Source organism: Cephus cinctus, unplaced genomic scaffold (genome assembly GCF_000341935.2).
Source record: "Cephus cinctus unplaced genomic scaffold, Ccin1 Ccin1_scaffold0168, whole genome shotgun sequence".
Taxonomy (NCBI): domain Eukaryota; kingdom Metazoa; phylum Arthropoda; class Insecta; order Hymenoptera; family Cephidae; genus Cephus; species Cephus cinctus.
Genome location: NW_014332892.1, coordinates 3,841,255 through 3,866,160, shown reverse-complemented (window position 1 = coordinate 3,866,160; position 24,906 = coordinate 3,841,255). Strand labels below are relative to the sequence as shown.

Below are 24,906 nucleotides of genomic sequence, written 5' to 3'. Positions count from 1 at the left end.
GGGGGGCGGGGGTGGATTCGTTCCCAGGGTACTTTACCTCCGCGAGAAGTTCTGCGATCCTTGCAGACGGAGGGCACCAACCCACAAATCATGGCTGGAGGAACGGGCGTGCACCTAACCCCTCTTAATCTTCGCTACGCGGTCACATATATCTATAGACAACCAGGAGGTATATATATGCGGTATACGTGACGTGGCTCTACTACGACTACGACATCCGGCGTAGCTCGCGAGCCGTGCAGGACTTTGAAAATCAATGCCAATGTTCAGCTGGGGTCGCTTCCAGAGTGGTGACACCCTGGCAGGCTGGCAGGCTGGCAGGATGGCAGGATGGCAGGACGTGGCAGACTGCGGGACGGAGGGAAACAGAACGGTATATTGATCCGTGGGCTCCAGACTGCTTGGATGCTATGCAAGCTGCGCTCTCAGCCACCGAAAGATTTTCATCTTAAAGTGGATGCAATACTTTTTTTTTTATTGTACGAATAGATATTGCATTTTTAATATAATCTAATAGGCTGAGCTCTTGGTTGTGCAGCTGGAGTTGTAACTGATTCTACGGATAAGCTTGGGATTGAGTCATCCTTTATTGCCTGAAGGTGTATCATCTCCTTTAAGGGATCGATAACCAAGTTCTGGGTGGTTAAGGACGACCGATGGTGCAATACGACTTATGAATATTCCTACAATCCGAAATTCAACTGATTTCTCTAGACGGTGCACTCAACCATCGAGATACGTCCATTATAAATATACTTGAACTTGATATTACGATGATAAAGTACGCGGATTCCTTTTGAGTCATATAGAAATTATTTGGCTGTTTAAGGATTCTATCTACTTTAAAGGTCAATATACTTGCAAGTCGACGTAGAATAATATTCTTTTATCCTCGTTCCTTGTTGGGGGGTGAAACATTTTTCTTGACTTCTTTTTTGTTTTTCTCTTTTTACTTACTTTGGATACCTGGACACTTTGTCCATCTCCCCTGGAGGATTTGCCCTCTTTAAGAATTGAAGTACTCTAATGAAATTTACCAATAGTCACTTTCTCTGGATCCCTTTACATAGAAAGTACAGGGTCTTTCGAAAGAGGGTTGATCCTTGAAATGCACTTACTATACAATCATGAGTCATTTAGTTATGCAAAATGATTCTTCATAGACCAACGTATTCATAGTTCTACCTTGTTGCCTTGAAATCGCTTGTTTTTTTTTTTGTTCAGAGAGAAAGAAACAGCAATTGAATTAAACGAGATTCTATTTAACCTCCCTTCATGATATTTATTACTTCATCCCTCATTGAAGAAACAGCAATATGAATCACTCATGGCAGTCTCTACGTTTTTCTTTGTTTCAGAACAGCACAAGTTCACTCATCTAGATTCATGGCCGATCACGAGAGTCCTCCTGCTACATCGTTTCACGATCGATGTTTACCCTCTTGTTGCTGTACCAATCATCATGGCTGTTCGACCTGCACAAACTGTACAGGAAATCATTGTCACAGAACCAGTGCTGCTAATTACCGTTCGTTGACAGCGGGGATTAGTGGACTGGCGTCGGATCGTTTTCAAAATATTAATGATCAACCAGATCATCAGAGATCAGGAAGACATTTGACGGGGATCACAGGATACTCCTTGGATGACTACTTGGTAATTATTAGGTTCAACATTTTTCTTTAAGGCTCTTTATATTTGCTTACCAATTATTATAATTTTCTACCGTTCCAGATAAATTCCCAGGAGAAAGAAAGTTCTTGTTCCCTGGCTCTTGGTAGTCCTGTCAGTCCTGCCCTCAGTCCTGAAACTGTAGACGTTCTTCAAAATGCTGAAAGATTGGTCAAGGATGCTCAGAGACAAATAATGGAAGTTAGTTACAAAACGCACTTGAGTCCCATACAAGAGAATGGGACAGGGTGAGTCAATATATTTATATTTAAATAATTCCATGTTTTAAAAATTACTGAGAAGATTTCTACATGAGTAAATTCTTTTTGTTCCTTTAGGTCCACGACGAGACCACCTTTGGACGATAATTTATTATATCTTCACGAATTGGTAGCAGCGAAATTTAATGAGGCCAACGCTTCCAATAGGAATTACAGAAAGATTCCATCTGTAGGTTCGGTTGACGTTCAATCCAAAGAATTTCCAAAGTTACAGGAAGATCAGATTCCCGTGAAGGAGAGTCAAAGTTTCCTTGAGAAAAAGTACGAGTTACCGAGTGACAAGTATTCCGAAAGTTCTAGCAGAACTAAGCAGAAGAAACCAATGGCGAAGGAGGAGGATACATTTTTTGAAAGATTTCAATCTGACTGTACCACGTCGGTCGATGCTTTTTCTGCTACGACCTTGCCTCCTCGTCGGCAGCCAGAAAATGGAATATCAACCAGCAGTCGCAATCCCCAGGACTCCAATACTGGCGTCTTTCGGGTGAATGAGGGCGATCGACGTTCACGTATGAAATTTCAAATTCAAAGAGGACCCCAGGTCGACATACAACGTGAATTGACTATACAATCCGTAGATAACATTCACATATCACCTGATCCTTCTTCAGTGCCTGTATACAAAAATGTGGCGACATATGAATTCCAGCACGAAACCATAAGGAACAATAATTTACAAAAATCTAAAATTCCATCTGCCACATTCATAGATATACATCAGCAGCCATTGTCGTCCAGAGCTAAAGATTTTGATGCAGAAATGGTTGGAAATAAACCATTAGACCAAGTGGATGCTAAAGAACACGTGGAAGCTGTGATAGCACCAGAAGAAAATATAATTGCCAATCCACCAATGGATAATTTAGTAGCTGTTGGGTCTGAAGAAATTGAAATACCAGAAGAGAAAATCGTGGAAAATAATTTGGATGTCGACGAAACCAAAGCAGTAAATTCGAATCTTGTGGAGAATGTAAACCTACAATTTGACAATGAAGAAACGGCCCTTAAAACAGACGGAGAGGACGAAGCTTTAATTAAAGAGATTACATATAAAGTGTCACAAAAAGACGTGTTTTACTTACAAGATCCTTTGAGCAACGAAGAATTTGACCTGGATAATATAAATTTGCAAGCACCAAATATTATCGATTTGGATAAAGTTCTGCAAGTTTACAGCAGATCAATAGACCATATCGTACGTGGAACTCAGAAACTCTCGGAGCTTCTGGAACGGCGTACAAGATTCGAAATTTCTAGTAATCAAGGTAAACTTCATTCAAATGACAAATACATCCTGTCTCCTTCAACTGAGACTCTGATGACATCACTAAATTTGCCAAATCCTTTGAGCGAATTCAAATACCCGAAAATAACGATGAACCTGGAATGCATGAAGAATCCTGTCTTTAAAGAAAATATGGATGATCATTATGTAGAAACGTGCGCAATGCAAAATCCAAGTACACGTTGCAAAGCAATTACAACGAAGAACGTGACTGAAAATATAAACGAGTCCTGCCAAGCCATTGCTAACAGTGATTGCGATCAAGGTCCATTAGACGTGACGTCTAATAGGAATTTCGTTTTAACAGTAGGTGATAGCATGAAATCTAATAGAAATACAAGACCCTGGTCTGTACCAATTGTTATACCGGCTAACGAAAAGTCTCTCATTACTTCCACGAGGAATGATATTCACTTGGATTCAAATGAAAGCACGCAATATGCTAAATACGACATAACGTCAGAGGAAAAAGGTAAACTAGAATCGAAAAGCACGTTAGAAAAATTAATACTTGTCAAACAAGATAAAGAAAAACCGTCGGAAAATTTATTATCCGATTTCTCAGCTCAATTAGACAAACTTTTGCATGTGGATAGCAGCTTTTGCAGAGAATTAAAATCCAATACAGGATCCAGTTATAATATACACAGCAATGAGAATGCAGAATTTGACACTGGCGCTTTTTCTCTTCTCACCTCATTCAGGAAGCCGAACAGTCAGGATATGAATGCTGACACGAAGAATGAATTAACATGTACATCAGAGGATGGCACCGATGAAGATGATGAAGCTCACATGGTGGAGCAGGTTTTAGAAGCCCTAAAGCATTCTTCAAAGGCTGTAGACGAGTTTGTCACTTGGCTGCTGGATAAGAAGGAATCCAATATTGGTCAGGACGTGACAAGGATTTTACAGAAAACCACTATCAGCCCTCTGATAATGGATAGATTTCTTTTTGCTATTCGCCAAGAAACTACAAGGACCAATGTGTTATCAGAAGAGAAAATTGCGGATAATGAATTACGTTTGACTTTGGGTGACTGGAGGAAGATTTATGATCTGGCAAAATATTTTTCTCAAATTGCTGAGAAAAGCGAAGCCCACGTTTTCGATGCCAGAGAACCTATTGCCAGGAGGGACTTGTCTTGTGTCGAGGATGAATCATACGTCAAAGTGTCGGTAGAGAATAAGAAAGACTTGGAAAATCTCTCAGCAATGAAGTGGCTGAAGGAAGGAAAATCTATTGCTCCTATAACAGATATTTATAGAAAAAATATTACAGATAATAAAGTCGATTTCATTAAGGTACATAAACATCAAAGGGATCAAAATATTGACAGCAAGCTTATCAAGACCAATTATAAAAATTCCTCTGAAAAATCTGTTTCTTCTCGAACGGGAAAAAGCGAATCTCAAGATAAGAGGATTCCTCAGGAATCAGTTAAGGAACTAAAACAAGATCCTGTAAAAGCCAAAAATAGTATACTCACGCAAACGAAAAGATCTGATACTACAAACGATACTTCAACGGAGCAGAATGAGAAGGGAACGAAAGAAAATGATTTCAAGAACTCTTTAGTTACTAGATGCATACGTAAGAAATGTCCAAGCATACCCAGTGAATCTGTTAAAGAGAAGGTCATTAAAGTAGCAACGGATATAGGTACACAGATAGAAACTCCCAGAGAGGAAAAATCGACATCTTGCAACAGTAAATCTATCCAGCAAAAAGATAACTTATCCAAAACTACTGAAGAGTGTATTACATATTCACCCTCGACATCTGCTGAAACCATTTCTGATTTTACAAACGATCATGTTTCTCGCAAGACAGAATCAAGAATCGATACTGAAAGTAGTAAAGACAGATCGCACGAGGGCAAGAAAGTCGAAGATACTGCAGAAAAATCTGGAGAGTCACAACCTATACGTTATGTGGATAAGTCGACGTCTTTCAGCTCAAAGAAAGTGAATTATGAGAAGAAAATTGATACCTTGGCTCAAGATAATGCTGTAGAAGTTCAGGCAGAGGATGAGCTTCAAAATAAAAATAATGTAAAGTCAGTTTCTGTTCCATGTGGTGCGAATCAGAATTTGTGCTTTACTGAAGCACCGCTGGAGAATAAGTACGTACTAATTAATTCTACTGAAATTATATTATGCATTAGATTAATTATTTGCATTATCGTTACAGATCGCCAGTGAAGAGTATTACCCGCGACTCGTATAAGGTATATCATTATTCTTAAATATTCTTAGTTAAATATTGGAAAATAGTTCAGAATAAGTTTTAATACGTCGAGGAGGATATAACTAAGTTTTCTTACAGACCAAGGCGAAGCCTGACGAAGGCGATGCTTTGGTAAATTCTGATAAACAAAAGTCAAGTGGTAATCAAGCAAAAGGTTCAGGTAATGATTGGATTACTCTCTTCGTAAATCAAATAATTCAGAATGGCGAATGAATAAATCATTTGACAGATAATATAGAAGCGAAAAAGTCCGAAAGAAGTCCGGAAGACAAGGACGATTGTCAGAAGAACTGTTTAAGAGATGAGAAGTGTAAAATGATTTGTGATAATGATGGTGATGACGATGATTCCAAGAAACGGTCGCAACAACCCACAACAGACTCTTGTGAAAAAAATTACCAGCCGTGCTGCAAGCCATTAAAAGTTTCAAATAACTCATACCACAAAAAGGATGAATCAAGCGAACCTATTACGAGTGCGAAGCAAGAGCGTAGTAAGAGACGACTCTCCTGGAAGGAAGTTGACAATAAAGATGATAAAACAAACAATCCTAAAGAGAAACTTAGCATGACTCCTAAGATTTCCTATGGCGTTCAGAAAAAAGATTTTCAAGTTTTCCAATGCAGCAAGGAGTGTACTAATGATGAAAACTGCGTATTTGTCTGTACACCATTCCATACGTCTTCACTTGTAGATAATGACTTGGCGCCTCCGGATCCAGGTGAGCTCATAAGGCAAGCCACTTAAAGCTGCGTTGCACAGATTCTTTCATACACACTTGTAGATCACGAACGGTTTAGATCATCTGTGGTCCGTGAATCAGAGCAAGAGAAGGAAAGAAAACTGATGCTCGAACTGAGAGATGCTCAAGAGAATATAAAGATAGAACAAGATAAAGCAAGAAAAGCTATGGCAAAATTAAGTGAATTAAAGAAGCACAGGACTCCCCCTGAAGAACTATACTCAGGCGATGTATCGGTGAAGGGATGTGAAAGAAGTCAAAAATCCGCTAATCAGAACAAGAATGCATCGGAACTGACGGTGATATTTACTAGAACAGAGGATGAACATGAGAAGAAGCCAGCCCGTGTCCCTTCGGTGATACAGGAGATAAGCTGTACGATTTTCATTTGTTAATTTAATTCAGTTTAAATATTAATTTTATTTATTTCAAAGCATCCTCTCAAGGCTCTGACGACGTACCACCAATCGGTCAGCAGAAGAGAAGATTTACAGTTCCAATTAATCATATATCACCATCGTTTGATGTACCAACAAATATTCACAATGATGGAGAACACGTGCAATATGAGGATAACAATGGGATATTTGATGCTCGATCTCCTGGGAAACGTCTTATCTCGGAAAAAGGTTTACACAATCCAAGTTTTAGTCATTCAAGGCAGAGAAGACGGCAAACTATAGAAGCCGAGTACTTCGAGATGCCATCGAGTAATTCTGATGAGAATCGTGAACTCAAGGCTAAGGAATGGCTTAATAAAAGGAAGCCATTTACATCCGTCTCTATATCCGAAAATATTGCAAGGCGCTTCGATAAGACTCAACGTGGTATGGACAGTAATGTTGGATTTGCATTTGTCTCAAATGAAAAGCCTTTCAGCACGATGAAAGGGTTGGAGCACTTATTTGAATGCTGTACTGCAGAGAAAGATCTACAAGTTCAAAGTGGATGCTTTAAAACTTCCTATCAACAAAACAAGAGAATGGAAGATTGCAAATTTCATGATAGTTTAAGTAAGACTATGGTAAAATTTAGCTCTTGTATGTTATATTCTAAATATTTTCTAGAATATAACGAAATATTTCAAGACTCTGTACACAAATCTGTATCGGATGATATCCATGAGAAAGATTATTCTTCAACAAAGCAGGCCGTCTGTGCCAAACCAGAGATTATCGCACACTTTCTTGGCAGAAGGAAATTAGAGGATGTAAAAATTGAACGCATCAAGAGAAATTCTAGTAGTGAAAGTTGTGACAAGTTTGATCCGTGTTCTAGTGTATATATTGGTTCAACTAATAGAACAAGTAATATGTTGGACCATTTGAAATTATGCTTGGTACCCACTAATGCTGAGACATTTTTAACATTGAAAAATGTTAATGACATTCATTTTCAAAATATAACTGGATATCCTCTCAAACCGGTATAATGTGACTGATACTGAAATCTTTCCTTAAACATGATTGACATTTTTATTTTTCTAGAATGAACCATCATCGGCTACTTGCTCTGAAGGTGAACTCTATATGCCAAGTTCCTGTTCATATTCATTTGGTGAAATACGAGTTTCAAGGAAAAGTAAAACTGGAGGGAAGGTATTTAAGAGAGCAGACGGCATGACGATTTTCGTCACGAGCAGTGCATTGCCTTCTTCGGATGAGTCAAGCTTAGAGAGTGATGTAAGTTTCATAAGACAAAAGGAATCCAGAGATATGTGACCAAAAAATTGACTAAATCATTAATTAAAATTATTTTTCTTCACAGAGTCTTGGGGAGATTTGAAAAAAGATGTAAACTCACTGGAATGTAAGTAAACAATAGTATTCCCCAAAAGAAATATACAAAATGAAACATATACATACTGTGAATGAGTAACGAAATAAGTATTTCTTTTCACTCAGCTTCTACCGACATGACATCTGATAGTGAGAAAGTAAAATTGAAGAGGCTGAATGTGCATAAAATCACCTGAGAAGAAATAATTTATGAGACACTACATAAATCCTGTACATAATGTATCTACTTTTATTGATATAGCGTAACTTTGAGATATTTATCAACACGTGACAGCGTAACATAATACAGTACTAACCATATATTAAATGAAAGCATTGTTGTATCTCTAGAACCTGTCAATCATCATAATATTTAGTACATTTAAAGATTAGAGAACTATTTAGTCTTCAGCAAGAGATCCTAATACAGTTCTCTTCGCACTCTCTTCCAATGAAATCAATGTTATCTCATCTTCAAAAAGCTCTGACCGTCAATTATTGTCATCTGAACTTATCTGAACGCGTATTCGAGTTCTGAATTCACAAAGATATCGCTTACACTCTTTCTAGTCGTGACACGTTCTGTTAATATCAAGTTTGGCTTAAGCGGCTTAAGCTAAGTTGTTAAGTACTCTTTTGGAATTCAACGAGTTCAGTTCGATATTATTCCTCTGTACGACTCAGCCTTAATTTATTTATTGCTGTACAGATAATTATAGTGATTTAACGTGCTTCTCACGTCTCATTCGATATCTGTCTTTCTCTATATTGTTTTCTAGAGTAAACATCACGAAAGCAACACGCGTCTCTTCAATAATCATTCAGAAAACGTCTTGGCAATTCTGGCTACTTGTAGTTTTACGATTCACAACAGGGGACAATAATTCAACACCGTCAATTCGGTCGGCTGACTCGCGTACTTCGTAGTGCGCAGTATAATTAAGTAGAATCGTTTACATCGGATCAAGACAGAATTTTCAGGTTGTCACTAGATTTTGTTTGTAAAACTTGTGAATTTTTTAAAACTCATAATTCTAATACTGTGTACAGTTATGGACTCACGCGGACATGATCTACTTAGAGCTTAGTTCATTAATTGTGAAACATTGGGTCAGTTGTGTATTCTGCGCCTAACCTTGTGTCCAACAAAGCATAGAACTGTTTTTTTAGACGTTCCAGTTGGTGAAACTACTCCTGATCAGACTATTCAAGGATTTATTGTAGATGCTGATACAAAATAGAATTAGAATGCTTGCTGTATCTGAGAAGAAATAGTTTTTGAAAATGGATAATAATCAAAGAGTCATCGGCTATTGGATTTCTGAGAAGAAAAAGCAGAAGTTCAACTGGGAAGACTTTCAGAATGTGTGTGCGAAGAATGGATTTGAGCTGAAAATGGTGAGGATTATAATAATATGATGAATACTTTGGATGAACGATAGAGAGTTCTTTTGCTTTTGGGTGTTGTTTCAGATCAACGTCAATGCTAATCTTGAATCTCAGGGACCATTCCATGTTTTTCTACATAAACTTACGGACACATTAGCTCTTGCTGAGAGTGGTGATCAAAATGTATGATTGTTTTTCTAATTTAATTTTGTTTTATTTGTTAATAAAAATTATTTGTTTGATGTCCAAGGCTAGAGCTATTATTACAAGAATACAAGGATATATTCGTAAACATCCTGAACTAATAGTAATAGATCCTTTGGAGAATGTTAGAAATTTGAGAAACCGACATAAATCCTATGAAATTATACATAATGGGATCCAATTGAAAGGTAAATATAAAAACTGTCTAAACAAATATATTATCTGAAAGGACGGAGATATAAGAAAGTGTCTGTGTTTAGCAACAGAGTGCTTATCAAGAAAATAATGCTGTTTGCAAAGATATCGCAGTTGCTGTCTTTATTGGTCAATGAACTATATTTGATCCATAAAGATTTATTTCTGCTGAATGAAGATATTGCGTATCTAATCAAAGCCTTATTATTTTTCAGATGTGTTTACGCCCAATTTCGTAGAATTAAAATCGAAATACGTTTCTGAAAATTTAACACTGTTAATAACGAATAATGTCAAGTTTCCTTTTCTTTGTAAACGACTGGTTGCTCATGGATGCAGCGATGCACATAAGGTAAGATATGTTCATAGTTACACAACATCCTGCTTACTTCACACTTAGAAATGTTTCCAGATGATGGTGATTTTCAATGAAAAGGGATTAAAAGACTGTCAATTACCCTGCGTAGCTCAGAATTTTGTAAATCACAACGCTATTTTATACAAAGTATTCATAGTTGGCGAAAAGTTCCACGTGGTCGAACGTCCGAGCCTAAAGAATTTCTACCAAAAAGACTGTGAATCTTTGAACACGATTTTCTTCAATTCTCAGGATATCTCCAAGAGCGGTTCAAATTCAAAATGGTCTGTCATCTCTGATGAGGAAGCCGCTTTGCGTGTTAAACCAAATTTCAAAACTTTTGAGAAAATCGTTAAAAGAATCACTAAAATCTTTGGCCTTGTTTTGGTAGGGGTCGACGTAGTTATAGAAAATCACACTGAGCGATATGCTATAATTGATATTAATGCATTTCCTGGATACGACGGATATCCGCATTTCTTTGACCACTTGGTCAACACTATAGAAAAGTTAATGGCTGATCAAAAATCAAGCAAACAAAATTCCCGGAGTGCAGGTATAAAGAAATGGCCAAGTGATGATCTGGATTCTGGTTTTGAGAGCGATGAGAAAAAAAAACAGTCTATGACATAGACATTTAGCAGACGTTACCTACCTCTGATACAAATGGTTATTTGAATTTTTTTTTTTTTTTTAACTAATTTAGTTACTGCATTACTGTTATAGTTATGTGATTGCTGGGCGTCATCGATTCCACGCATAGTGTAAATACTAGGAATATGTAAATTGGCACGTTAATTCCACATCTGCGAGGCTGAGAGTTCTGTTTCTCAATTTATTTTTTGCAGTAATATCTGCCTGTATTTTCTTTTTAACAAGTGAAATTTAAGGAGCTCTCTTTGTCGCCGTATCATACAATTTTACGAAACCCTTTATTGCGATTTGCTGATCACTAACCAAAGGTATTTATTGTACCCCCAAATTTTATGGGAAACTGTTAAAGGTGTCACTTTTATATTCTCCTGTATTTTGTCCTTGACATAAATCAGAATAGCCTTATACAGGCTGAAATAAGTACTTTGTAATTTTTTATCTTTTCTATAAAGATAATAAAACCTTAGAGAATATGTTACAGTTATGTGAATCTATATACGTATACATCTAGGGAGCATTTCTGTGCAGCTACTCAATGAGATAAAGGCAATTAATTATTCGCCCTGTACCCGAAGAGAACGACTTTGTTGTCATTTTAATTTATTATATACAACACAGAGTTGCAATTATCACTAATAATTATGCTCATTAATATTTAAGATTCCGTAAATACATTTAGTTCAAGTTTATAGAATAGAATAGGCATCTTCTTTCTGACGGATATGTCTATAGCCAAAATATTCAGTGTAACGACAGAGTATCAAGACTTTATTTTTATGTGAAATATTTCATTCATCTGCTAGAGCTTGGTTCTTCTCTCTGAAGATAATTATCATTCCTAATGACTCTACTGTAATATGATTTAATAAACAATATGATTTACACAAGGAAACGTACAAAGAGATATTGTCATTAAAAATATTTTCAAGAAAAACCTTTTTCAATTATTCAACCCACTCCTTCCTAACAAGATGACAGAATCAAAAATTCAATTGAGCACAATATTAGGCCAAACAAGAGGTTCAAAATGATAATTTACAAAATTGAATAATTTTGCAAAAGCCAGGGCGTTTGTCGAGCAGTGCCCAGCAGAAGGTGGAGAATTATCTAATATAAAGGGGTACATTCTGCTTGAGTTCTGGTTCCTCCAAAAGTCGGATTTTCCTTCGCACTCTTGGGCGTCTGCTTTTCATTCACATATATATTTGATCTAACAATAACAAAATAATCCATTACTCTAAGACCAAGATAAAATGTTAAGAAATCGATATGATTGTTCATAGAAAATGATAAGACGACGAAGATAATCAAGAAATCATCGATATGTAAAAACATTTATGCATTTTTATTAACATTTTTTACATTTTTTAATAGGTACATTACAATCTGTTTTGCAATTTATTTTATACAAAGGTAGATATAATAGGTAGACAGTAATGTGTACGGGTCTATCTGCGTCAAATTTCTTTTTATCCGTCATCGACGCAGTTCTGGAATATCCCAAATTCCATTGACGATAATTTTCACTTTATTATCATTAAATGTTATATATAAACATTGGACAATCCTCGTTTGTCTTTACACGTTTACTTGGAAAATTTCGTTAGCTTTGCTGTAATCCGACGATTTTTCGGATTTATACTTAAATTAAATATCTATTCCCACGCAGGGCTACGATTCAGTTTTATGCAATGGAAATTTACTCCCAGCTGAAGAAGCGAGGTTCAGAATATTCAAGATGTATAAACTTATACTGACTCGCAGTCTTATCAGTCACTAGAGCCATTGGCACGAAATAAGTTCGTTACCGACTCATTCATTATGCGTAGTTCCGCTTACGTTTTTAACTTTCTTTTTAATACATTTTTCTCGTCTGGAATTCAACATTTAAGAGTTAATTCATTGCATTAAGCTCGAGTCTGTACTCCAGCGTGGGGCATGTGTCATTCCGTGTACGCATGTAATTCTGTTCGGTCGTGTTGTGGATGTGTTGTCAGACGCAAGATACATAACTTATTTTCAGTACGCTTGTCACAGTGCCGATTTCACAATGCTCTATCACTTTGCCCTTTTCATATAGTTTTAAGCTGAGCTCGAATCTATTCTGGAGTCTAACGTTAACACCAGAGGTATTATCTCTATGAATGATACACGTGGATATGATACAGGTTGCAAAAATTGACAAGTAACGTAATTCATGATTGTGCGACAGTAAATATATTATGTTTAAAGGAAACCGAAAATAATGAAAATCAAGAGATTGTTTGACAAAGAATTAACTATTACTATTTTGAGAACATGGTCAGGATAAAACAATAAGAAATTTCGTTGTGTGTAGGCGACCTCGATGTTCAAGGAAAAGAATTGCACGGATCCCAAGTATTGTCTTTTATGATCCATCATCCGGAGATAATTACTTTGGCATTAACGTCATACGCAATTGCCTGAAGTCGAGCGGAGAGCTTTGTGTTATTCGTACTTGCTTTTTTCTCTCTCCCTTTTCTTTCGTTCGCCGAATTTTATTTAAGTTCCTATTGGCATAAACACGAAGACGAGTTTCATCTGAGCCATAACTTCAGTCGTAGGGCGTCCACGCCATTCAAGTAATATCGAAAGAGTCGTTTGTCCCGCACGAATCCAAGATTCTCGTAGAGTCGAAGGGCTGGTCTATTGGTGATCTCTGTTTCTAGGACAACCTCGTCAGCATCGTCCTCTACCATTGCCCGGATAGCTCTTCTCACTAGGTTTGAACCAATTTTGCGCTTACGGTACTTCACATCGACAGCCAGCATTGCTATGTATCCACGCTTTATCACCTTTCTGTGGATATCTAACTTGCAGACAATGGCTCCCACGCACTCCTCTTCGTGCATTGCCTTGATGAACAGAAAGCAAGAATTTTTCTTAATACGAAAAGTATAATCCTTAATGTATCAAATGAGAAAGTTACAACTGAAAAGACTTTTGTCAATTGTTACTGAGAAATTATAGAGCATGACTATAGAATCAGGTGGAAATATGTAACAAGGTATTTCTTAACTTAAAGCACGTACCAGAAAGCACAATTTTGGCCAGTTATGAATAAAATATCTATAAGTATAAATTGAATATGGCTCGCTCAGGTCTTTCTGGATTAATTTCATAATATCTGGCATTTGCAATTCGCTGGTATAGCTGACATACTGAATGTCACTGTCTTTGCTCTCTATGGTTGGTGCTCCCACATTTTCTATAACAATAAGAATAAAGATGTAGATTTTTAACAACTTCATTAATTCAATATATAGAACAGAAACCGTTGAAGAACAAACACCTTCAAGTTTTCACTGTATACGTGAATGAAAGTTTACTTACCAGATTTATTTGAATGACTAGTATCCATGTTCTGAGTCTTGTTCATGAGCCCAGTAATGGCATCGGTACCTCTCTCTGGAGAATCGCAAATACCATTTACCTGGTGGAGACCATTAGTATGTGGCTCAGGACAATTTTCACTGGTTTGCAGACTGAGCCGAGACTCAATATCCAATGTGGCAATGTCCTCAACATTACTATTCTTCATTGATTTGACTTTTCCCTTCGTTATGTCAGACTTAGATACCTCGTCATTACTGTCCACTGTTGCGGCTTCCATTTTTGGCCTCAAATTTATCTGATATTAATCAAGCTAAAACACAGTGAGACAACACACAGTGGGCCACAGGGTTCCAATACTCGTTTCCTCAAGAGCACTGGATCTACACGAGTCTCTAATCCATACGCCGGCGTTTCATAAGAATTCTTTTAGGTGCAACACCGTGCTTTTAAACGAATTTTCATAATTACCAGTGGCCACTCGGTTCCCCTGTGATAATTTTATCTCAAAATACGGACATCCGACGTGAACCGCTGAACGACGGACACCATATTGAATTTCCGCAGTGACTGCTAGAACGTCGACGAACAGGCCACTACCACAGTTTTGCCAACGCATTTCGCATTTTTCATTTTTTTTTTCGAATTTCAACAAGAGCGACTTTAAAATTTCAATAAATTATATCAAACTCCGCTCTTTTGCCATTACTTGGTGAAACACTCTTATAAATAAATATTTCAATTCTATTTAATTGCCTGACAGATTTACCAATGTAATGCGCTTTGAATGCTTTCACAGAATCCTCTACGTATATACAATGTCAAGCTATTATTGCATGTTCCTTGACTCTGTAAATAATTATTAAGTGGAATTGTTTTCATTCATGTATTTGTAATACATTTGCATATATAGATTCGAAGTTCAAAATATATTGGCAATCCTGGTTGCAAGATGGCATGGTGTAATGCCAATTGTGTAATGGAGTTCTATGCTTTATTTCAAAAGATTCATCTTGTAGCATCGTCATATAAGAATTATATCATCTTCATCACAGTGAATTGACTAGATAATTAAATTTATGCATTTCTTATGAATGTATGAACATAATTTTGTACCATTACGTTAAATTCGGAGCAGCCAGTTAGTAAATTTCATACAGCAGACAAGATCGTTTTGTAAAACGGAGCAGAAAACCCAGAGAGCAGAAGTAGAACAAGAGACAAATATACAGCTGATATTTTTCAAATACTGTGCATAATTTTCAAACTACTCCAAAGAAGTGAAATAGCAAGATTTCAATATTTTATGAATACGTTAATACTTGGTTCCTGTACTCACTTTTACATCTAAACAGGTCGGTTAACAATGATGAAATATTTATTAATAATGTAAGAAAAACATCATAAGGGGTCATCCACACTATAATGATTATTTAATATTACATCTTGACAATATGATTTTTTACAATAAACTTGCTGTAGATAATTAATCATTGAATGCTGCACAACAAGATCTAACCTCATGGGTAGTCAATAACAAGGAAAGGAAGTTATATATTTTGGTTATCAATCACCCCTATGTGTTAACGGAGGTGAATTGAATAAATAATTTGTAGACAGACACATCCTAAGAAAGGCACAGTTTATAGATACCTGCCATCATTCTAGAGATCTGGACATGGTAGTTTAATCAATATTTCATTATATAATCAGATTCTTTCCATCCATTGGTTTTGAATGAATATCTATTTTGGCTGTGCTAAAGATAGGATCTGGATGGTCCTCTAGCTAATTTAAAACATTGGCAAGACTCATGAAAGATTTTTCAAGCAGCCACTAATGTTATTTTTCCCTTCATACGCTGTTGCAAATTACAAATGTTCATCGTCTATATATATCCGATAGGGTAACAGTCCTTTGCTATTCAGCAAGTCCAGAGATAATTATGCAGAAATTAATATGACAATTATACTCCATATATTCTGGATGTAATTTATTTTATTTTATTTTTTTATTAGGGATATTTATAATATTTCAGATTGCAAAGTATACCAATATATGACTTTAGCCCCTGGAGAAGTGTTCAAGAATATCTCTTTTACGATTTTCATTTTGGCTACATTTCAAGAATGGAATTTCAGTGGATGCTTTAATTTTTATATTTGTAAGAGAATATTGTTTTTATAGAGTGTAATAAGAAGATCTATATTATAGAAGATGCCTGACACGCGCTAAATTTGTTTGAAATTAACGTTTTGTCATCAGGAATAATATTGGCATATTCAACCACATGAAATGACGCTTCAAGTTGTCTTGAAATAAATAGTAGGAGGCAAGGGAGAGACACTTCGGTCGTCCATTCAACATTTTTTAGTTGACAGATTGCAAATTCGGCAGCTATTCTTAACTCTCGAGGTCGTACGCGTGTCCAAGTAAATTTCGATTGGTCAAAACTCTAATATAATGAAAGCTGATTGGCCATATAATTCTTGACTCTGCCGCAGAGTTTCGAAAATTCTTCATTCAAAAGTGAAACATAATTTCTAGCTTAGTTTTCTTATGATCTTCAATCTGCAGATTCAGGGCATTCGTACAGAGTACATCATATCCAAATATACCAGATCCCATACATGTAGTGCAATTACACAAATAGTACTTGTTGCAAATATGTAATTTGTGATTTTACGTGCCTTTTTAATTTTATATAATTATCTCTATTACTTAATCAAAGATAAAATACAGTCGATGAAGTTTCGTAGGAGTTTTGTTCTGTTATGAAAAACAGTGTGTGATTTTCTTAATGCAGTTTTGATTACCAATATAATTAGCAGTAGTATTTGTTCGTACGGCTAGGTAAGTGACTGAAAATATGTCTGAAATTATAGATGCTGGGAGTTTGTAAGAGCATGGATGATATTCTACTTGAAATCAGAATTCCATATTAACTATTAAAAGATTTGTTTAAGTTTGTTATGTTACTTAGAAATCCACTCGCGACGTGCATTCAGTATGGAATAGAAATTGTTTTCGTTACAACTTCATCTCACGTGCTTCCTCTAATTATTTTAATTTTTAATTACAGAATGTCCTTCTTAAATAAAAACGACCGTCAAATATGTTGGAATCATCGAGACGCATATTGGTCGTGTCTCGATAAGGGAAAATCTGAATCTGAATGTGAAATGCTTAGGAAGTTATATGAAGCGTATTGCCCATCGCAATGGGTAAGTGGGACAATGTACAAGTTTCTCGGGATCATAATTAAATGCAGATTACTGAAAATTGATATTAACTATTTTAAACAGAGAACTCCTCGTTCTATCTTACAGGTGAAGCATTTTGACCGGAAACGAGAGTACCTGAAATTCAAGGAGCAAATCGAGAACAACGGGTACGTTCCAGAAAATCCGAAGACCAATGCACAGTAGCAGTAATTCACTAATAAAAGTTTTTGCGATTGTTGTAAATTGACATTCTTTAATTTAGTGATGTTAATAAAAAGTGATACGCTTCATAAAAACCGAGTGAGTTTCATTTTCTTTTCTTTTTTCATCTTATTTTGTAACAAGTTTAAACGATCGTTAATATGAATCATGTGTGGCTCATCGATTATCTGCTTCTTAGACTAAAAATAAAATAACTAGTGCTCTTATTATTATTTAGTTTCATTAAAATGCTACACGCGATTGTCATACGATCGTCTGAATTTGATTCTAACGTCCCTAACAAGTGAGATCAAGATTTAATTATAAGTTGCAATGTACGAATAAATGGAACAAAAATGTACGAATCCTTTCAGAAATTGTAGTGCAGAGGGCAATAATACATATCCAAATAATAGCGACGTGCCAATTAAATTGGCTACTCAAAAAAGACCCGTTCTTGCGTTTCGCATGACGAGGCGCGACTCATCCAATTAAAAAGTCAATGGGACCCTGTGCACTTCAGATTCATCTCCTAGAGAATAAGAGGATACGTTTTGAATGTGGAATAAAATAATTGGAATGGAGCCTGATCAGTTTTTGCATCATTTAGAAGCCATTGGAAGCAGCGATGATCTTCAACTTCTCAGAGTCAGTATTTCTAGATCCATTGAAAGACGATCTTGATAATTTATTGTCATGAGATTTTTTTTCCAGAAACTAATAGGAGTCGCTCTTTCATTTAACAACTGTACGGAGAGCAAAGATCACTTAAAATGGAAGGGTGTCTTAGCCAAGCTACTAAGAATTTTGACGGAAAACGAGGAAATAGGAAAGGAGCAAATTTTACTGACGACTCATGCATTTATGTCGCTCCTCATGATGACGTGTACATTGAAAGAACTCCTGGAGTATCTAACATTTTACTTACGTTTGGAAACTGATCAATTCCATTTCTTCGACAATGAATATGAATTGCGTAACGCTGAGTTGTTTAAATTATTAATAATCTACGGATTTTTGCAAGTTAACAAAAAGAATATTTATACCGATGAAGCTCTCTTACTCTGCTTTGATATTATCTATGATAACTGTATTCGTTATACAAGATACTCCTACTTTGCTTATAAAGTCTTGCAAAATTGGTTACACAGAACAATGAATACAGACTTTTGGATTAACAGCGATTCAAGACCTGAGAGGAAATTGGAAGCTGTGATATTTTCTAATTGGGATAATTCTATTAAAGAGATCAGCAAACGGAATGCGACTGTGGTGTTCAATATGTATCTTAAAATAATGGATATGAGGTACAAGAAGAATTTTCTTAAAACAGCCTTTGAATCCTGTGTGCATAACTTGTCATGGCAAAACGAAACGAAATATGCGATTCTTGCTGAAATTTGTTATGTAACCACCGACATTTCCTACATCACCACAAAGGATTTTATACTGTGCCTCTTCACCAGTCTGACCAAGAGTTATTTGCGCAGTGCGGGCACTAGAGTTTACAATGTCATCTTGAATAAACTCGACGAAGATCAATGGATAAATGTTTTCGGTGAACCTGTTAGGATTATCGTCGATCAATGGGAGTCGGGATCAAAGTGAGTTGATTAAGATCAATTTTATACGGAAAAATTGGATATATTCAATAGCAAGATTTTTTTGCAGAAAAAATCATAATGCATTGCAATCACTCTGTAAGCATTGGTTGGAGCCAACGATTGAAAAATTTAGGCAGGTTCTATCATACCTCTGGGAATTTATTAACGAATCTAATGGACTGATTTATCGTTCCAATTTGGAAAGAATTGCTAGTAAGCTTGGAATTGTTCTGCCAAATAATTTCATCAGTAATAACTACCTGGACCACGAAGAAGAAATTGTCAGATTAAATGCTTTCGCCATCTACTGTCAAAGAATTTCCACTGTATCGTACACCGACAGAAGCGAAGATCCATTTCTAGCAGTGAAGCATTTCTTGTTCATGAATGCAAATGCCAACACGACATTTTTGCGAGAAGGAATTGGAAACCATTATAGAACTTTTATCATAAATCTAATAAAACTTCATGGAACTCTGGAGAGTACTCGTCAACAAATCTACGACGTCTTACAATGGATTCACCAGTTTCTTCTGGATTGTTTTGAAATTGGCTCCTGTTATCAGAGAAAGATTCTCGGCTTGAATCTTTATAAGACGATACTCTTTTATATCAATAGAAGTTGCGCCAATGATGGGTTTCTCAATGATCCACGCCACAAGGAATCATTAAAATATGGTCTAGTCCTGGGAGACCGATTAAAAATAGATGGAAAATGGAAATTCACTGATAAACAGAGTCTAGTTCTTTTGCTAAATCTACTATTAGATCCAGCAAATGATGTTCGAGACCTTTCTGCTGCTATTCTTCTGGAACATTTTGATAAAGATTCCCTAACATATATCGAGAAGGAAGTAGGTATAATTAAATTTGTTATAATTATGCATTGCTCAATTAATCTAATCTTTGCATGTATTACAGATTCTATTGGACACAGCGATTAGTAAATGTAACTCATCAAAATTTTTCGAAATAGAAAGCGGTGCTGTAATATTTAAAATATTGACAAATTGGTTGCCTCTTGAAACTAACAACAGGACAAAGATGTTACATGAAAGGACAAACGATATATTGAATTCGCATATCAATTACGTTGATTATTTGCTAAAAACTGCAGAAAATCAACTGGCCAAGATAAAGCGAGATATTTTGAAAGCTGTGGTACAGGGTTCTCCTTTTTATGGTGTTTTAATAGCAATTCTGTCAATTGGTTTTCGCAGAAGTCCAGAAACTCTTTTGATCACTGAGCAACTAGCAGAAAAATTACTTTGTTTATTGGAAGAGGCTGTCAACTTTTTTCTTTCCGTACTCTCATCAAAATCCAAAGACTCTGGTAGGATGGCATTTCCATAAAATACAATAGCTATTTAAAGAGTGAAGTAAAGAATTGTCTTTTCATGCTCTATGCAGAATATTCATCCTCCTTCGCTGAAATGGGATTGGCTATTGATGAAACTGTGAAAACTAGTGACGTCGCTGATACTTTTGATGAAATAGCATTATCACCTGCTCATCAACTCGTAGTTAGCTGTATTTGGATGAGCTTAAAGGTACTTTGATACGCCTCTGATTTATTCTACAAATTTATAATTTACCTTGCTGATTTTTAGGTTTCCTGTGAATTGGCCAGTGAGATCGGCGTACTAATGTATTCCGAAGATATTGTTCAACGCTCCGTGAATGTCGTAGCGTCTGTATTGATGAGATGTCGTCATAAAGGTGCAATAGAAGGAGCTGGTTTAGCCATTGCTCAGTTGACCAGGTATTAAATCAATGATAATAAACTATTCTTTATATTTAGACTCTGTGTAAATTATATTGAATTCTATTTTCAGAATTCTATGCAAAGAAGACAAATATAATAAGATACCAGAGACTTATTTAAGAAATCTAATAAAAAACGGCAATAAGACTAATCCAAATTTAACAAGACGAGGTGCTGGTCTATCCATAATGTTTCACAAAATTGTCGCCAGCGATAATAGAAAGGACAGGCCTCTTCTACACTTTGCAATTGGGCTGTTATTAGATTCTTTAAAAAATTCACCACAAATTTCTACAACAGATAATGCAGAAGGTTTACATGATTCACCTTGTGCTAGAAATTTACATTTTTTGTGCAGTCTAGTTGGCGACAAGGAATTGCACGCACAGTTAGTTCCATACTTGGAGGAAATTTCATTAATTTGTTTTACATACCTGGAATCTCAAACATGGACTATACGGTGAGCAAGAAACCTGTTAATACAAAGATATCCATAATATCCAATTGCTTGTTTTCAGAAACGCAAGTCTTCAGTTATTCGGAGTGATAGTACCAAGAATTGTAGGCCAGTGCGTAGGAGGAAAACAACTGGACTTTGGAAATGGCTATTCTGTCAATCATTTTGTAACGCATTATCCTTCACTAGCTCTACACATTCTTAAGCATCTTCAAAGTTTCCCGACCATTCATAAATTACAATTAACCTCAGATAGTCATTCCAGTTTGGTACATATCCTTACTGTTTTGTCGAAAATGTCCACCGGTGGCTGCAACTTCATAGATTATTCATCGAAAGATTATCTGAGACAGGCAAAGTACAGTGTCCATGTACTTTTTGCCAATCCTGTAGGACATGTTAGAATTCTAGCGTCTAAGGCTTACGCAGCTTTGACGGCTTTTCCACAAATAGCTCAAGAATTAATTAGTCTTAAGACAGATGTCCTCAAAGTCAAAGGTATTAATTTAATTCATGGACATTTGTGCGCTATGCGTTATCTCAAAGAAAAACTTGCTAACGAGATGGAGAACGCTAATCCGTATTATCAATTATCAATAATTGAAAAACAAGAACTTTCCGAGGGAAGTGATGATAAATTTTTCAGAGTCATGGAAGTATTGAATTTTTGGAAGAGTCTGAGCAGCGACAAATCTGCTGCGCGGCCTTGTTACGTTGTGGAAAAGATGTTTTTGGAATTGTCAGATGTTTCGGAATTATCTTTAAATGATCTTATACTATTTGATGACACTAAAGATAATAAAGTGTCTATTCTATCTGCAGAAAGGACAAGACCTGGTTTTTTTGCGTTCGTTCAACTGACAATGCAGTATTACACGAATTACGTCAACCGCACTGGTGATATTCAAGTAGAAGTAATCAACAGAATTCTCCATTCACATTGTCTTGATCAGAGCATTAGTTTTTTGAATCATTTACAATTTCATACTCCTATCATAGAAACGATACTCGATTACATGCTAAAAGCAACTGAGACATCTGCAACTGGACTTTCCGACACAATGATTAATTTTTTCATTCAATCCTTGAGGCACCTGTCCAGCTCAGCAATTACGAAGTTAAAAGAAAATGAAAAAATACGATTGCTGATTTTAAAACTGAAAGGCAAACATACAAATTCAAAGTTGGAACAACTGCGTCGTGTGCTGACAATAATTTTCAGTAGAGAAGACGATGCCATGAATGAAATTATATCGTTTATTTTTAACGCTTCTTCCGACGCGGATGAAAAAATTCGACAATTAGCAACAGAGTATATTGAGTTTTTGATGCGTGATTTTGCAACCTTACAAAACCACGATAAATTGAAAATTCTAACGTCTTGTTTGCTATTACTAAAAGACGAAGTTTCTGAGATAAAAGTAGCTACTATAAACAATTTAGAAATTCTCAATAACAATTTTTCCACCGAAAAACGTTCCCATCGCATTGCTGAAGTATTGTATCACGAAATACTAACTGAAATAATATCGAACAGAGCAAACTTTGCAAATTTTTCTAGGAGCGACATTTATAATTTTATTCAAATTTGTACAGATACTGTTAAATGTTCTGAAACAATTTCTCATCTGGAAAGTCCATTCGATCACGAGAATGATGCATCTCAGAGAGAAGAAACAAAACTTCTCAATACACTTTTCTATTGTATGAGGTATACGATAGATAACGATTCAAAATCACTAGATTTTACAAAAATATTGAGTTCCCAGTATGAATTACAGAAAGAAGCAGGATTAGATTTAACGGACTTACAAAAAGCATTGAACACGAAGTACATGGATTACCTAATGGCAAAGAAAAATGTCGTGAGTAGGATAACACTGGAACACCTGATACGAGACCGTTGATTAAGTTTTTCCTTATGATTTATTATAAATAAAATGCTTTTTTTATACAATGACGTAATTTGCACATTCAGCTTAAATCTCCAAATAAGAAGGAAAAAAATGGTGGGCAAATTATGATCTAGGTAATACAGGATTTACGCTAATTAACATACTAAAGACGTTTTTCCCTAATAGAACAATTTTCTTTTCTAAACTAACGTATGTCGAAAAATTTTATAATTAAAAGAAAACATTGCCGATTTCTGTCATCAGGGACAAAAAATAAACAGAAGGAGCTCTAACATTTTCTGTTCCATTACGAATATCTTTGTTATTAGATATGCGGTCTGCATGCTCTCTCGTCACTTACAGAGAGGATCTTCGCATTAGTATCATTATTATTATTATTATGCAAAAATTGAGCAAAAATAATTGATTACTCGAAACAGATTATGTGTATCATTTTCAATTTATGAATACATATACTTAAATAAGGGGCAGACACGATTCTCCCTCAATTCTTAAGGATCCCTCGACTAAACATGTACAAGCATTTTTGTACAATTGTGTCTTTGTCTCCCATCAATAGCAGTTCGTAACTTTGTATATTTACAAGAATTCTCCTACGACAGAGCAGAACGCGTTCACTCATGATTCTTACAAATTATTCGAAAAATCATAGACTCCAAAGAGGAATAAGTGACAAACGTATAAGTGCGACATCTTGACTCCCTGAATGCATGCTCTAAGAGACAATCCATACTCTAGCATATTCTTTTTTTTTTCATTATTAGTATTATATTTCCTATGTAATTGTATATTAGTCAATAAATTTTAACCACCTAGTTTCGTCTATTCAATTTTCGATCGCTTCCCCTTTCCACACCCTTATCGATTCGCTTATTTCCTATTATTCAATTCTATATTCTCTTTCAAGTAATAATTTTGACATTGCAACGAACGAGTATAGGCTGAAAGTTTTTACATTTTTGCCTTTCATTCTTTTAAATATATATATATATTTTTCTATCTTAATGATCCAATTCGGCCTTTCGGTGCTCTATGTCTGCTTTTTAATATATAAAAAGGACCAGCAACATTAGTACCTGCTAGGAAACAATTGTCACGACTCATGCAAGTGTCGTAACTCTGTGATCAAATATTAAACTGGAACAAAAATTCAAAGCTGTGCATAGATATATCATCGTATTATAAAATCGCAATAAAGAAAATTAAATATAACATAGAAATACATGAAATCCTGACTCTATAAAGTGGAAATTGCGGTATACTAATATCGTGCTTCTATTAGCTATTGTGCTGAATAATTTGTAGGTACGTTTACCGAGGGGGCAGAATGGGGCAAGGGATGGGGGGGGGACTTTTAAATGTATAAATAAGTTTATGTACATATTTAAACGAACACACATCCAGTAATATACGAATCGAATATAAAGTAGCACAAGACAAGAAATCATTGTTGTAAGTTTCAAATAAATTAGAAAAATAATAGCTCATGACACGAGCAGCCGAGATCGATAAGGAAATTATTTAAAAGTTTGTGTATATATCATGTAAAAACATTCGAATGATAGTAATGGATGTTC

At 35.7% G+C, this 24,906-nt stretch overlaps 4 protein-coding genes and 2 long non-coding RNA genes across 15 annotated transcripts in view; 4 read left to right on the top strand and 2 right to left on the bottom strand.

Annotated features, from left to right (window-relative positions):
• The window catches only part of LOC107263885, a 41,311-nt gene extending 32,970 nt beyond the window's left edge, over positions 1–8,341 (top strand). For 3 of the 6 annotated variants that reach the window (XM_025081241.1, XM_025081239.1, XM_025081243.1), the window contains 12 exons: positions 1,359–1,656; positions 1,735–1,919; positions 2,010–5,363; positions 5,432–5,468; positions 5,567–5,648; positions 5,718–6,209; positions 6,273–6,605; positions 6,665–7,243; positions 7,298–7,656; positions 7,718–7,912; positions 7,998–8,039; positions 8,135–8,341. In XM_025081241.1, the coding sequence (XP_024937009.1) occupies positions 1,359–1,656; positions 1,735–1,919; positions 2,010–5,363; positions 5,432–5,468; positions 5,567–5,648; positions 5,718–6,209; positions 6,273–6,605; positions 6,665–7,243; positions 7,298–7,656; positions 7,718–7,912; positions 7,998–8,015 (5,932 nt within the window). In that variant the 3' untranslated portion in view covers positions 8,016–8,039; positions 8,135–8,341. Of the gene's footprint in view, positions 1–1,358; positions 1,657–1,734; positions 1,920–2,009; positions 5,364–5,431; positions 5,469–5,566; positions 5,649–5,717; positions 6,210–6,272; positions 6,606–6,664; positions 7,255–7,297; positions 7,657–7,717; positions 7,913–7,997; positions 8,040–8,117 lie in introns of those variants that run through there. The other 3 variants (XM_025081240.1, XM_015731543.2, XM_025081242.1) reach the window with 3 other exon arrangements.
• On the bottom strand, positions 1,257–8,201 carry LOC107263901. The gene is made up of 3 exons (XR_001536781.2): positions 8,096–8,201; positions 1,707–1,810; positions 1,257–1,484 (listed from the first exon to the last, which is right to left on the bottom strand). It is a non-coding gene; the product is annotated as an uncharacterized LOC107263901 (long non-coding RNA).
• A 121-nt stretch (positions 8,342–8,462) lies between the features above and the next one.
• On the top strand, positions 8,463–11,710 carry LOC107263896 (inositol-tetrakisphosphate 1-kinase). Of its 4 annotated transcripts, none has more exons than XM_025081262.1 (6): positions 8,463–8,989; positions 9,179–9,406; positions 9,482–9,580; positions 9,648–9,789; positions 10,012–10,148; positions 10,197–11,710. In XM_025081262.1, exons 2-6 carry the CDS (start codon positions 9,293–9,295, stop codon positions 10,785–10,787), a joined length of 1,083 nt encoding a protein of 360 aa, XP_024937030.1. In that variant the 5' UTR covers positions 8,463–8,989; positions 9,179–9,292; the 3' UTR covers positions 10,788–11,710. The 4 variants fall into 4 exon arrangements, with proteins under 4 accessions (XP_024937030.1, XP_024937031.1, XP_015587061.1 ...); XM_025081263.1 differs by having other exon boundaries at positions 8,464–8,681; XM_015731575.2 differs by having other exon boundaries at positions 8,464–9,118.
• Positions 11,711–12,258: 548 nt separating this feature from the next.
• LOC107263884 (N-alpha-acetyltransferase 30) lies at positions 12,259–14,979 on the bottom strand. 2 transcript variants are annotated; one of them, XM_015731542.2, is made up of 4 exons: positions 14,634–14,979; positions 14,163–14,475; positions 13,862–14,037; positions 12,259–13,684 (listed from the first exon to the last, which is right to left on the bottom strand). In XM_015731542.2, exons 2-4 carry the CDS (start codon positions 14,440–14,442, stop codon positions 13,367–13,369), a joined length of 774 nt encoding a protein of 257 aa, XP_015587028.1. In that variant the 5' UTR covers positions 14,443–14,475; positions 14,634–14,979; the 3' UTR covers positions 12,259–13,366. The 2 variants fall into 2 exon arrangements, with proteins under 2 accessions (XP_015587028.1, XP_015587027.1); XM_015731541.2 differs by having other exon boundaries at positions 14,163–14,977.
• A 566-nt stretch (positions 14,980–15,545) lies between these two features.
• Positions 15,546–17,605, top strand: LOC112493816. Its single transcript, XR_003058606.1, has 3 exons — positions 15,546–16,326; positions 17,245–17,386; positions 17,468–17,605. It is a non-coding gene; the product is annotated as an uncharacterized LOC112493816 (long non-coding RNA).
• A 356-nt stretch (positions 17,606–17,961) lies between these two features.
• LOC107263882 lies at positions 17,962–24,144 on the top strand. Its single transcript, XM_025081237.1, has 8 exons — positions 17,962–18,235; positions 18,302–19,191; positions 19,259–20,045; positions 20,113–20,524; positions 20,602–20,741; positions 20,802–20,953; positions 21,027–21,416; positions 21,475–24,144. Exons 1-8 carry the CDS (start codon positions 18,146–18,148, stop codon positions 23,318–23,320), a joined length of 4,707 nt encoding a protein of 1,568 aa, XP_024937005.1. The 5' UTR covers positions 17,962–18,145; the 3' UTR covers positions 23,321–24,144.
• The last annotated feature ends 762 nt before the right edge of the window (positions 24,145–24,906 follow it).

What these genes read in the sequence shown, in the direction of transcription:
- LOC107263882 (XM_025081237.1), top strand. Translation starts at nt 18,146, where the DNA reads ATGTGGAATAAAATAATTGGAATGGAGCCTGATCAGTTTTTGCATCAT. An exon ending in CAATGGGAGTCGGGATCAAA is followed by an intron (nt 19,192 to 19,258) that starts GTGAGTTGATTA and finishes ATTTTTTTGCAG; the next exon opens with AAAAAATCATAATGCATTGC. An exon ending in GCCATTGCTCAGTTGACCAG is followed by an intron (nt 20,954 to 21,026) that starts GTATTAAATCAA and finishes TTCTATTTTCAG; the next exon opens with AATTCTATGCAAAGAAGACA.
- LOC107263896 (XM_025081262.1), top strand. Translation starts at nt 9,293, where the DNA reads ATGGATAATAATCAAAGAGTCATCGGCTATTGGATTTCTGAGAAGAAA. An exon ending in CTGAGAGTGGTGATCAAAAT is followed by an intron (nt 9,581 to 9,647) that starts GTATGATTGTTT and finishes TTGATGTCCAAG; the next exon opens with GCTAGAGCTATTATTACAAG. An exon ending in TAATGGGATCCAATTGAAAG is followed by an intron (nt 9,790 to 10,011) that starts GTAAATATAAAA and finishes ATTATTTTTCAG; the next exon opens with ATGTGTTTACGCCCAATTTC.
- LOC107263884 (XM_015731542.2), bottom strand. Translation starts at nt 14,442, where the DNA reads ATGGAAGCCGCAACAGTGGACAGTAATGACGAGGTATCTAAGTCTGAC. An exon ending in TAGTCATTCAAATAAATCTG is followed by an intron (nt 14,038 to 14,162) that starts GTAAGTAAACTT and finishes TTATTGTTATAG; the next exon opens with AAAATGTGGGAGCACCAACC. An exon ending in GGCCAAAATTGTGCTTTCTG is followed by an intron (nt 13,685 to 13,861) that starts GTACGTGCTTTA and finishes CTGTTCATCAAG; the next exon opens with GCAATGCACGAAGAGGAGTG.